Source organism: Emydura macquarii, unplaced genomic scaffold (assembly GCF_026122565.2).
Source record: "Emydura macquarii macquarii isolate MOO-44397 ecotype Brisbane River unplaced genomic scaffold, CSIRO-AGI_Emac_v2 contig_320, whole genome shotgun sequence".
In the NCBI taxonomy this organism is placed as follows: Eukaryota; Metazoa; Chordata; order Testudines; family Chelidae; genus Emydura; species Emydura macquarii.
Window position 1 is genome coordinate 7,444,354 of NW_027130457.1, and position 13,589 is coordinate 7,457,942.

Here is a 13,589-nt window from a genome sequence, read left to right on the forward strand (position 1 = left end):
CTTAAAATTTGGATGGTGTGGGTGTTTCTTAACCCTTTAGACTCCTGGCTTTCGATAATGCAAAAAAGAAAAAATGTCATATTACTGATATTTGAAAATTGGCTACCATAGTTGTTACTCCAGGTATTTTGGTAACGTCTGTGTCATGGGCAGGAGCCTCAGCCCCGAAGGAAGCCTCCCTACTGTATCCTCTCTCTTGAGCCTGTCTTCCCAACCCAATTCTCAGCACTCTGCTGCTGGCCGTGAGAAGTGGGTGCTGAGATATGCCATCTTGCTGGGGTGGGGAGCCCTTCTGCCATCTACATCCTGTTTTTGCACATCCTGGAGAGAGCTCACCTCATTTACAATAACTTTTATCCTCTCTGCTCTTCCCTATCTGCCCCAGTCTGGCAGCGCCCATTCCCCTTTCTTAAACCTGGCTCCTAGTTCCTAACCCTGACCCACCCCCCATCTCTCTCTCTCTCCCTTCCCTCCCTGTACTTGTTTGACCTCCCTGCACATACAGTTTGCCCCTTGCACAAATTCAGACCAACCCCCCCCTCCAATTTGCCCCCCACCTTTTTAGCCACTTTTGACAGTGGGGAACACATTCAGATTCCGTGTGAAGGCAGAGTGAGGGCAACAGTTTCATGAATTGTCACTAAGCATGCTCAGTAACAACAAACGGGCAAATTATGCTGGGAAGCAGTTTGTGTTGCTGCACTCTCACCCTTGTGACATTCACAGTAGATACAGGATAGTGGCATGGCAATGCAAGATAGCTGCAGGGAACACTGATATTAACTCAGGGTCAATGCAAAATACATGGACGACAGAACAGCAGCTCAGCCTATTAATCTTAATCATCTGCTAATTTGGTAAGAAGGGCAGTACCAGCCATAATTGTACTTCCATCTTCCTCATCTACCGAGCTCCCATTCCCCTTTTCTTTCAGGTTCACCTTGATTGCACTCACCCATATAAGCTGACAGTCTATCCACCTACCACCACCTCTCAAGCTCTCATCCTGTTGAAACAGCAAGAGTTCTGTGGCACCTTAAAGACTAACAAATTTATTTGAGCATAAGCTTTCATGGGCAGAAACCCACTGCATCAGATACATGTTGAAACCTTGAAACACATCCTGCTGACACGTTTCCCAGATTTCTGGGGATATCTCCAGGTATTACAACATTTCTGACTGGACATCTTGAAAATGGACATCTTGAGAATGATGTAACTGGAGTCAATTGTACTACACAGCATGTAAGAGCCACTTAGCTAACTGGGACGGCGTCCATGCTATCAGAACATTGTACAGATGATGTGCCAGTGAGACATTTGGCTGTGCATTGCTATGGTTAAAGCTATGCGATCCTTTGGATGCCAAGAGCCAGAAAGATATATGGTAAAAAAGATGGTTACTTACCTTGTAACTGTTGTTCTTCAGGATGTGTTGCTCATGTCCATTCTATTGTAGGTGTGTGCACGCCTTCGTGCATGGTTACTGGAACTTTTTTTCCCTTTGGCAGTACCCATAGGGCCGGCTTCAGCGCCCCCTGGAGCCCTGCGCGCATGCTGCGGTATATGAGGCGCTGCCAGCCCTACACCCCCCTCAGTTCCTTCTTGCCGCCAACTCCGGCAGCGGGGACAAGGGGTGGGTCGTGGAATAGACATGAGCAACACATCTCAAAGAACAACAGTTACAAAGTAAGTAACTGTCTTTTCTTCTTCGAGTGCTTGCTCATGTCCATTCCATTGTAGGTGACTTACAAGCAATACCTTTGAAGTGGGCCGGAGTTACGGATGAGTTGCCTGCAGCACCATTCTGCTGAAGCTTGCGTCGTCCTGTGCCCACGGGACGATGGCGTAGTAGGACGTCAAGGTGTGTTCAGACGACCAGGTGGCAGTCCTGCAGATGTCTTGCACAGGCACTCTCACTAGGAAAGGTGTAGACAAAGCTTGAGCTCTGGTTGAGTGGGCTGTAATTATCCCTGGAAGTGGCACCTTCGTCTGCTCATAGCAGAACTTGATGCAGGAAGTCAACCATGATGAGATGCGCTGGGCGGAAACAGGTAAGCCTTTCATCCGATCAGTCACCGCGATGGAGAGTAATGTAAATCTCCGGAACGGTCTTGTGCGCTCGATGTAGAATGCTAGCCACCGTATTACATCTAGCATATGCCACCACCTCCTCCGAACAATGCAGTTTGGGAAGAAACACGGGGAGAAAAATGTCTTGGTTATAATGAAATTGGGAAACCACCTTAAGCAGGAAGGCCGGGTGCGGCCGCAACTGACCTTTGTCTTTATAGAACACAGTATAAGGAGGCTCCGAGGTCAGCGCCCTAATTTTGGAGGCCCTCCTTGCCAAGGTAATGGTCACCAGGAAGACCACCTTCCATGACAGCAGCAGTAAAGGGCATGTAGCCAGGGGCTTGAAGCAGGGCCCCATGAGCTGTGAGAGGACCAGGATGAAATCCCAGGGACCTGTGGATAGAGCCCCTCCACCCCTTTCAGGAACCTGATTGTGATAAGGTGGGAGAAAATTGATCTCCCCTCCAAAAGCTAGTGGAATGCTGATATAGCCGCTAGGTGGACCTTCAGGGAGGCCATGGCTAGCCCCTGGGACTGTGGCCAACAGGTGAATGGCTTCCATTTAGCCCGATACATGATTTGCGTGGAAGTTTTCCTGCTAACCCAGCAGGATTTGCTGGACTTGTGCCGAACAGGCTTGCTTGTCTGTGCTCAGTCACAGAGCCTCCATGCCGTGAGGTGTACGGAGTCCAGGTCCAGGTGTAGCAAGTAACCATGATCCTGGGACAGGAGATCGTGCCATCTCGGAAGCTCCAGCGGGGGGCCCATTGATGGGTCCAGCAGTATGCTGAACCAGTGATGGTGCAGCCAGGCTGGTGCAATTAAGAGAACATCTGCCTTGTCCCTTTTGATTTTCAGCAGGACTTTGTGAAGGAGAGGAATAAGTGGAAACACGTACGTGAAACTTCCCAACCACTGCAGAAGGAAAGCATTAGAGAGTGACCTGGCCTCCAGACCATGGAGGGAGCAAAACTGCGGGCATTTCTTATTCCATGCTGATGCAAACAGGTCCACCTGGGGAGAGCCCCACCGTTGGAAAATCATAGAGACCACACTTGGATGCAGTGACCAGTCGTGGCAGGGTAAGAACGACCTGCTGAGGCAGTCCACCTCATCATTCCTCACTCCCGGGAGGTGAGAGACTATTATGAGAAAATTGTGCCTCATCGCCAGATCCCACAGACAAATGGCTTCCTTGTAGAGGACTGAGGAACGGGCTCCCCCTTGCCTGTTGATGTAATACATGGCCGCTGTATTGTCTGTCAGTACCTGCACCACCTTGCCTGCAATAAAGTGGACGAACACTCCACATGCTAGTCGAATAGCCCGTAACTCTCTCACATTGATGTGCATGTGCCTCTCCTCCCTCGACCAGACCCCTTGTGTGACGAGGTTGGCGCTAATATGGGCCCCCCACCCCAAGTCTGAGGCGTCTGATACCAGGGTGACCGAAGGGACCAGCTGTTCGAACAGCACACCCCTCAACGCTGCCCGGGGGCTCCACCACCTGTTCAGTGTGGCCAGGATCTGGGGGTGGGGGGAACTGTGACCACCCGGTCCAGGGAATGTCTCCTTGAGGCATAAACTGAGGCCAGTCATGACTGAAGTGGTCTGAGTCTTAGGTGAGCCAGCCTCACTACTTAAGTGTAGGTTACCATGTGGCCTAACAACTGCAGATAGTGCCTGGCTGTTTTCATTGGCAGAGGTGCAGGCAAGCAATGATGGCAGACATCACCTCGAAGTGTGGCTGGGGTAGGAAAGCTTTGGCTTGGGATGTGTCCATGACCACCCCGATGAACTCTATCTGCTGCACTGGGGTTAATGTGGACTTCTGCTCATTTATTACCAGGCCCAGCCGGCAGCAGGTGGCACATATCAGATCTACACTGTTCTGGACCTGGGCCCTGAACTTGCTCCTGATCAGCCAGTTGTCCCCGGAGGGGAAAATTTGGACCCCATTGCATCTCAGGCGCACCATCACCACCGCCATATATTTTGTAAACACCCTCGGGGTTGAGGAAAGTCCAAAGGGCAACGCTGAAAACTGGTAGTGGGAACCAGCTACCATGAAACGGAGGAAATGCCTGTGGCGGGGAAGACAGAAATGTGGAAGTAAGTGTCCTTTAGGTCGAGGGTGGCATACCAGTCTCCCGGATCCAGGGAGGGAATGATGGAGGCAAGGGAGACCATGCGAAATTTCAGCCTCTTGAGATATTTGTTGAGATGACGCAGGTCTAGTATAGGTCTTAGACCCCCTTTCGCTTTGAGAATGAGGAAGTACCTCGAGCAAAACCCCTTTCCCCTTGTGTTCGGTGGAACCCCTTCTACGGCACCCAGGCTGAGAAAGGTCTCTACCTCTTGCATCTTGAGGAGATGTTCGTGAGGAGGTCCCTGAAGAGGGACAGGGAGGGTGGGCTGTTGGGAGGGGTTGAAGGAAACTGGAGGGCACAGCCTGCCAAAACTATGCCAAGGACCCAGCAATCCAAAGTGACCTTGGCCCATTCGGACAGGAGAGGAGCTAGGAGGTTCAAGAAGGGACGGGAGGGACCCAGGAACAGGCTGGAACGCCGCCCTCGGGCGCACCTTCAAAATGACTTCCTTTGATTACTGGATCGCCTAGACGATCCTTGCTGGGGGGGCTGAGGAAGACCCTGGTGTTGGTTGACATTTCCTAGACCCCCTATTTCTGTTTCTCTGTCTGTAAGGCATGAACCGCTGTGGCTGGTACCTCTGCTGTTGCTGGCCCTGAGGACGGAACTGGCGTCTAGAAGTCTGGGGCCCTCGAGTTTTTCAGACCATGAAACTTCACATCTGTCTGGTCTGAAAACAAGGCCGACCCATCAAAGAGGAGGACCTGGAAGGACTATTAGACCTCCTGGGACAGCCCCGAGGATTGCAGCCATGAACACCTGTGCATGCAGACGGTGGAGGCCGTGGCTCTGCCTGCCGAGTCCGCTGCATCCGAAGACGCCTGTTGCGCTGGTCTGGCCACCGTGATACCCTCCCCTCCAGGATGGTACTAATTCCAGCACCTGGTCCTGGGGCAAAGCGTTCACAAAGTGCTTTAGCGAGTTCTAGAGACTGAAGTTGTACCTGCTCAGGAGAGCCTGCTGATTGGCAATTTGAAACTGCAGGTTTGCCGTCTAATAAACCTTTCTCCCGAACAGGTCCAATTTCTTGTTATCTTTGTTTTTTGGCATGGAACCAGGCTGTCCCTGCCTATCCCGCTGATTGGCCACATCTACCATCAGGGTCCCAGGAGAGGGGTGGGTGAAAAGGTACTCAAATCCTTTGGCCAGGACATAATATTTTTTCTCGGCCCTCTTAGAGGTTGGGACCATTGATGAAGGGGACTGCCACAGGGCCTTCACTATCTTCAATACCCCCTCATGCACGGGGAAGGCAACCTGGGCTGGGGCAGCAGCTGCCAGGACATTAAAGAGACTGATGCCTCCTTCAGCTCCTCCACCTCCAACCCCAAGTTGGAAGCCACCTTCTTGAGAAGCTCTTGATGCACTCCAAAATCATCCAGGGGCGCCGAGTGTCCCTGGATGACTGCCTCATCTGGGGAAGAGGAGGAGGACTGGAAGGGCATGGTGGGTGGTGGCATCCCTTCCTGCTGACAAGGGGCCCCAACAGAGGCCCCTTCCTGGGGGTCCGAATTGTTGTCAGAGGCTGAATGATGGCTCTTCTCCGGCGTCTGTGATGCAGACTGCATCCCAGACAACCTGAGCGACTGTGGACCTGGCCTGACTGGAAACCCCCAGGGTCCCCAATACTGCCACTCGGGTGGCACTGTCCTTGAGGCCATCCCAGGGCTGCTTGAGCTGAAGGGTACTCCAGCATCTTTTGTTGGTGGTGACGATTCACCCGATGGCTGTCCTCTCGAGAGGACACCGACTCACTGTCAGACGACCACGATGGGACTGCCTCGGAGCCTTGGCCACGGTGCCGAGTGGCAGGGGAGTGATGACCCAATCTGTGGGTGCTCTGGAGCTCTGGAGAACGGGCTTTTGGCGTCATTGATCATGATGATGATAAGACCCAGTGCCGGTGCTGCAACTGGTGCTGACACAGAGAAAGATGCTCTGACTGCGAACTGAAGTGCCCAGAATGGCGCCTGGGCACCGAGGACTTATGTCGCCGCTTCCCTCTCAGTGCTGAGTTAGCCTCCTGCGACCAGGTTCTGTGCCGCACTGATGCAGGTGAACTCCTCGGTGCTGGGGAGCGGGAACAGTGCCGACTTCCCTCTAGGGAGCGGCCTCCTGCAGGCAACCCAAACAGGCGCCGCCTCGAACTTTGCCCGGTGCTGGGGATTGTGACTGGTGCCAGGAGGATGACCTCTCTCCGTGCCCCACTGATGAGGGGTGCTCTGGCGACCATGACCTGGAGTGACTTCTGAGGGAGCCACGCAGTGTCGACCCCTCCATGTGGGGTGACCGGGTTGTTGGAGATCTTCCTCCCCACTCCAGCGATTGCCTGTAGGCCAGGACGGCTACCACTCTGTAGAGCCCCTTGGTAGCATATTAAAGGTTGTCTGACACCCCTTTTGCTCCTTTGCCTCCAGCCCCCAGGTGGCCGCAGCCCCTCTTCCCACCGACAGGCGGTCCCCACAGAAGTTGCTGCCTGTGGGGACGAGTCATCGCCAAGGGCGCATGGTGGTCTTTTTCTTGACTTGAGGCACTGACTGCATCCCTGGGGGGTTGACGGACCGTGGTCCTGTCCCTCCTTGGGAAACCCCTTAGGCCCCCATACAGCCATTGGGGTGACCACTGCCTTTGACGCCATCTGCCTGCGGTTCTGGCACCTTCACTGATGGTTGCTCCCCCAGGTACTGCATCCCCAAAGGGACACAGACACCGTTGACAGACCACTGCTGGGGCTGCTCAAAACCTCTTACTGTACAGTACGGTCGCTCCAGAGAGCGAACCCTGGGCGACGATCACCTTGACTACGAGGTTCGTTGTGAGTGCTGCAGCTGGACCAAGCATACGGACAACGCTCCGGCGAGCCGGGGTGACCCGAGCATCATCCCTGCACCGAGGACTTTTTGCACTCAGTATGCGTCTTGGCACTGAGTCAAGCTCCAGTGACCAGCTTGCCTGGCCTTGGTGCAGGGCGAACTCCTCGGTGCCGAGTCTGTCTCCGGCCAGCGAGTTTGGTGCAGCCTCAGTACAGGGGGTGAAACCTCGGTGCCGAGGCTGTCTCCGGCATCCAGGCTTGCCTCGGTGCAGGGCAAACTCCTCAGTGCCGAGTCCGTCTCTGGCATCTGGAGTTCATCATTGCCTCAGTGCAGGGGCCAAACTCCTCGGTGCCGAGTCCATCTCCGGCATCCGGGTTCTGTGCTGCCCGGCTCCTCAGTACCAAGACTATCTCCGTTGACCGGGATCAGTGCCGCATACTTACTGGCAAACTCTTAGGTGCCGGAGCAGTGGGATGGACCTCACCCAGTGCTGGGGGGGGGGGTGTGTGTGTGTGTGTGTGTGTGTGTGTGTGTGTGTGTGTGTGTGTGTGTGTGTCGAGACTGGTGTCGGGCGGGCGACTTCGCTCTCTGCCTCGATGCAGGTTGGTCCGGTGACCGCGACCCGGGATGACTTCTAGGGGAGCGTTCCTGCTCTACCCTAGGAAACCGGTCTGCAGGAGATCTTCCTCCCTGTACTGGGGATCTCCTGAGCCATTCATGGGGTCCCAGCGTGGGCTTCCCCTGAACGCCAGCCCCTTCTCTCTCGTGGAGGTATGGGCGGTGACAGTGTATGCAAGGCCAACAAGAGTCTTGCCGCCCTTCAGCCACCGAAGTCGACGGTGCCAGTAGGTGCCGAGGGGCTCCCCCACTCCTCGAGTCAGGGGAGGCTCCCTGGCTGGAGACACTGGTTCCGGCATCGGGTCTCCATGATCTGACCTCGGTGGGGATGGGTGCGCCACCTCTCCTGCTTCGACAGTGCGGGGGAGTCCGAGTGCTTCCATCTCTGCGGTGCCGAGTTGGGTCAGTGCTGACGGTGCTTTCTGCACTGGTGGCGCGCTGGATACCACAGCAAAGCGGTTGACTCAGAGCCGGCTTGGGGCTCCGTGAGCTGGGCTTTCAGGTGGATTTTCTGGCGGTCTGAAAGCCTTATGATCCATTCTCTTACTTACGAAGAGCTTCCCACACGCTTCAGGCAGTGGTGGTCAGTCAGTGGGAAAGCCTTCCCGCCGGAGAGCACGGCTTGAAGCCATGACACCGGAGCAAACCCGTGCCTGGTAAAAAAACTCAGCTAGACTATCTTCAAGTGTCTAACTACCACTACAGCAGTTACTAATCTAACTAACTAACTAACACAAAAAAACCTTAGCTTAATGTTTAAACATGGGGAATAAAGCACTTGCAATGGAAGCACAGGCAGTTCCAGTAACCACCACAGATAGAAAGAAGGAACTGTGGGGGCGCAGGGCCGGCAGTGCCTCATATACCGTGGCATGTGCGTGGGACTCCAGGGGGCACCAGAGCTGGCCCTACGGCATCTGCTAAGGTGAAAAAAGTTCCGGCAGCCATGCACACACCTATAGTGGAATGGACATGAGCAATCACTCGAAGAAGAACTGAACACAATATTCCAGATGAGGTCTCACCAGCGCCTTGTATAACGGTACTATCATCTCCCTGTCTCTATTGGAAATACCTCATCTGATGCATCCTAGGAGTGCATTAGCTTTTTTCACAGCCACATGACATTGGTGGCTCATAACCCTAACCGTCCTCCATTCATTGGGATGCACTTCTAAATGCTTCATTTCATTTTATGAAACAGGCATCCAGTGTGTTCTAGAAAAAAGCTTTTTTAAATGTGAAGTACAGATTTGTAGAAAAACTCAAAGATTTGTTCATTTTTTTCAACGTTCTATTTATGCTAAAAGCTTTAATCTCTGTTTACAAAGCACAGGCTCGCAAAGCAGACAGCATTTCAAGATGTCAGATTCATCTATGAAGGACAGGGAATGTAATGACTCTGTGAAACATACTACAGCTTGCATTTGACAAGAAATGTCTACTGCTTTATTACAGTCCTTTATCGTACTCTTTCCTTTTGTTTTAGTTAAATATACTTTGAAAAAGAAAATATCTTGTCACATTCAGGCATCTAAATCATGGAATGACTAGATTACCTCTGCAGGTACCTTCCAGACCTACATTCCCTATGGTTCTATGAATTATCTGGTCAGCTTCCATTGCAGTACTGAGTCCTACAAAGAAAAAAACTCAGTACACCTCAATACATGTTTTCAGTACTATTACTTTGTTTTATGAAACAGACGAAGAAGTTCTTAAGAGGAAAGGCTTATATTGCCCACATGTAGATTATTGTAGATTTAGTTTTTCCTACATGTAGGTTATTGTTGTCTGTGACATATATGTCTGAACTAAGCATGCCAATTACTATGTTCATGTAGGAGATCATGAAAAGTACAGTACAGATACAGTCATATCCTCAGGGACAGTTTGGTATTTCTCTCCTTTCTTCACTTAAATCTTTCTGCTCTCCAGTAGGTGAGCTGATTGCACACCTACTATAAATGTACCAATAGCAATCAGATTAAATCCAAATAGTTTACAAGTCTTTGTTGCTACACTGAACTGTTTCAAATTCTTACTTTAAAAAATATCCATGAAGTTGTATGAAAAAATCTTTATGTAAGCTATATATTTCTGAAGGGCCACACTGTACATTGTCTTAACCTCTGCCTAAACTAATTCATGTTTTTATCCCTTCTCATATTCACTGCTGTGACTCCATCCCTTATGAACCCTCTTCAGTCCTCCAATTCAAACCATGTATTTGTCTGAAACCCACAATTCATTTCCCCCACTCCCAAAAACATCTCAAATAGGTGCTGACATCTTGCCCCTTTACAAAACCAATACAAATCCACTTCCTCCCTTCTAGATTGTGTGTACAGTAAGAAAAGGTGCCAAGGCTAACTACATACATCAGCATGCTTCCCCTTATCCCGCCTCCACAAACACAATTCAGCATGGCTTAGTTTTCAATTTAACATGGCCAAACTGCATGAAGAAGCAATTGCAAAAAGTTCTTCAACCCACAGTGCAGTGAGGGGACAATCCTTCTTTCAGCAATATTTGAACATGCTGTACCTGTCTACTTTATGACCCAAACGTTTAGCCGTAGTTGAAGTGTGGTTGGGGGAACCATAATTTTGGCAAACAAGCAATCATAATTCAAAAATCTATTGCAGAAAGATCCTTATTGTTCAAAACCCTCTCTGAGTTCTATCACATTCCAACTCGACTTCTCCTATCTCATTTATTTTCTGTGCTTCTGTTGGTGCAACACCACTGATTGTTGTTCTCTCCCCACCTCCCCTTTCACTGTGGGCACTACATCTCTCACACTCCTCATCCCAGTGGACCAATACCACCTCAAAGTCTTGCTTTGCCTAAATGAATACTGACAATTTTCAAATCCCATCTCAAGATCCATCTCCTTTTCTCCACCATCATAACTGCACACAAGTTTATAAACCCTACTATTTGGGGTCCCCCAATTATCCTTTGCTCAATCAAGCATCTTTGAACTAGTCCAGAGATACAATAAGCCTGATATAAGAGATGACATCGTCAAGGGACCCAGTCTTGTATTCTCCCACCACTCAGAATTTCCTTTGCTTTTTGTATAGCCCAGAACACCAAATGTGCTTATATAGACTCATCGGCTGTGGAATTTTCAACACTTCTGTATGAAGAGTACCATACGAAAATAAACTATTGTGTTGACTCAACAGCAGCAATGCATTTAATCTCCATTTGTAAATTAAATACAACAAAGTTTGAAATAGACAAATTGATAGCAATCAAACCTTATTTGGGTGCAAGACATTCTTCTTTTTCTTTTTAAATTGAAAAATGCAGCTAAGTGGTTACTAGCTATTTCAAACCTTCACCAAAGCGATTACTTCTTTTCTATTAAATCTGAAAAACTTAGTATCTACCCTGGCAGGGGCTCACACCCTCATCCTATCAGACTTACTGCAGCATATGAAGGCCAAATTCCAATACTTACTTTTGACTTGCTGTTCAGGAGCTTTGATGTGAGTCACCATCCCTGGCATATTTACACTATTCCTATGCAGGTATTTCAGGAAGACATCAGCATTCCTCCGAGCCAGCGTACAAGCCTACGAAAAGATTTGGTAGCATTTGATATTGCTGTCTTTGAAGGGGCATGCATGTACACGGATACACATGCACTCTCCTTTTTGCTTACCATATCCTATTCTACACAGTGCAGACAAACACAGTTAAAAAGATCACTATTTTCCAAACAAGTAGCAAGGTTATCTGGCACTTCATGCAAAATAGCATTACATGTAATTTATACCTGAAGTTACTTAAAAGTGGTCATCTTCTCCATACTTTTAAGTGTGAGTCAAGGTGTAGAAAGTGGTTTGTTTTTACATATTTGCTATAATTATTTATTATGTAAACCAAGTGAACAACTTTTAGTAATCACCTGGATATTGTAAAACATCCACCACTAATTTAAACAGAAAAAATAATTGCTCTGCTGAAAAGAAACCAAAAGTGCTGAATGAAGACATGCCCTTTAAAGGTCTTAAAAGCATTCAAACCAAAGAGCAACAAAACAGCCACAATCTAGCTGCATTGCCAAGACCCAGCTCAGCTGTCTTCGTAACCTGAACTTCTGAATATATACACCAAATACTATATTTAGTCCTGGTGTCTTTTGTTTGTAATGAAACAGAACATCAAAATATTACTTTAAAAGGTTAGGCAAAGACAGCACAGATATGTCCAATAACAGTCACTGAGACAGTAATTTATAAGATCATATTCTCAAGGGAGCCCAAAAATTCAGACATGTGCAGCTCCAAGATCCATTTTACACTGCACCTACAATTATACTACAATTCACGTTTTCAGGGGTGTTTTCATCTCAGTATCGAACATTAAGAGGCTTTCAAAGGTTTCGGTGAGGCATATTGTTAATTCTTTCTAAGAGCTTTAGAAGCAGCCTTATGCTGTATTGCAGTGCAGACATCCACGTCACTTTTGTTACTCCATATGAACAGCAGCCTACTTGTACTGCTCATTAGTTATCCCAGGAGTCTCTCTTTAACCTGCCCACGAGTGATGAAGCTATCTTCAGCTGCTTGTTTAGCCCATTTCCTCATTTCTTAATCTACAAGATTGGGTCAGCCAAGCAGGCTAAACACTAGCCACTGACCTCCAAAACTACTTCTTCATTCCTCCAGTTGGCTTAGTCCCAACCATGGATCAGTAGCAATAGGGCTCAGTACTACAGTGCAACAGACTTATCAGATTTATTTAAGGCCAGATGGGGTACAGACTAGAGTGATAAAAGCTAGCATTAAGAGATCTTGTATTCTGATTTGTCAACAGCCACTACTCGAATACACCACCACAGGATGGGCATTCTGTATATTTACTGACCCATGTCCCACGAGTGAAGGCTATCACAACCAATAAACCTTACTTTCAAATACCATTGACACATTACCATTTCTAAGTTACCTTGCTTATCAACAAACATTGAATAAAAGTGGTCCTGTACTGCCTCTTCATTTCTTCAGCTTGCTGTTGTGTTGAATTTCTTGTACTACATTTTAAGGTTTTCTTATCTCTCTGAAAAGCAGCAGTCTTTACCCCCCCTCCCTCCCATTGCCTTCTTCCCCCTGCTATTCTCTCCTCATTCCCCTTCTGCTACCCTTTCCTCTTCCAAATTGGCTCTCCTCTTCCTAGGTGATTTTTAATTTTTAACTTGGTTAAAAAATCTGAACCATTAACTTTATTTTAACAGTAGAACAGTAACAGTAATATTCAAAGACATGGTGGCACCATAGCGTTTTGGAGCTTTACTATAGAATATTATTTTGTTTTTAGGAGCAATTATAAAACACTACAGAATCGGGTTTCCCCACTGCAGCTCTAGTGCCGCTGGGAGCTGCTCTGAGTCCTGGGGAGCCACTGTGCTGAGGGGCTGTTGCTTCTTTTAAAGAAGTGTCTTTGGAGCATTCTGGAAAGCAGTGGCTGCTGAACAGAGAGTCCCAGTTGCACTTCTATCACAGTGGGATGCCCGATTCTCTGTGCTATCTCTGAAGTTGAATTGGAAGTGTTTTTATATAACTGGCTCCAATTTTATGCACTTGGCAATGTTCTAATCACTACAAGAAACAGTCACATGCCATTTCCTGTATAATCACCATTCAGGAACTCACAAAGCCATTCACATGTCACTGGGTTTTTCTTGAGTTTTATAGGTGCATTCGCGATATGTGAAGTAGAGTTTGTAACCACATGATTCCCAACATGCAACCAACGATATCTTTACCTTCAGGAACGCTTCTTTTTGTTCAAGGTGCTTGCTTATCATAGGGGTTACGTGATCTGTTTCAGAGTTGGGACCCAGTTTGTCCGCTCCCCCACACCAGTCTTCTTCCCGTTTATATTCCTGCTCCAGGCTCTCCAGCACACTGCATAC

General features: G+C 48.8%; 1 protein-coding gene across 4 annotated transcripts in view; it reads right to left on the bottom strand.

Annotated features, from left to right (window-relative positions):
• Positions 1-13,589, bottom strand: part of TRIO (trio Rho guanine nucleotide exchange factor) — a 402,248-nt gene that overhangs the window by 149,386 nt on the left and 239,273 nt on the right. For all 4 annotated transcript variants that reach the window (XM_067569989.1, XM_067569997.1, XM_067570009.1 and 1 more), the window contains 2 exons: positions 13,440-13,589; positions 11,130-11,244 (listed from right to left, as the gene is read on the bottom strand). In XM_067569989.1, coding sequence (XP_067426090.1) covers positions 11,130-11,244; positions 13,440-13,589 — 265 coding nt within the window. The remainder of the gene's footprint in view (positions 1-11,129; positions 11,245-13,439) is intronic.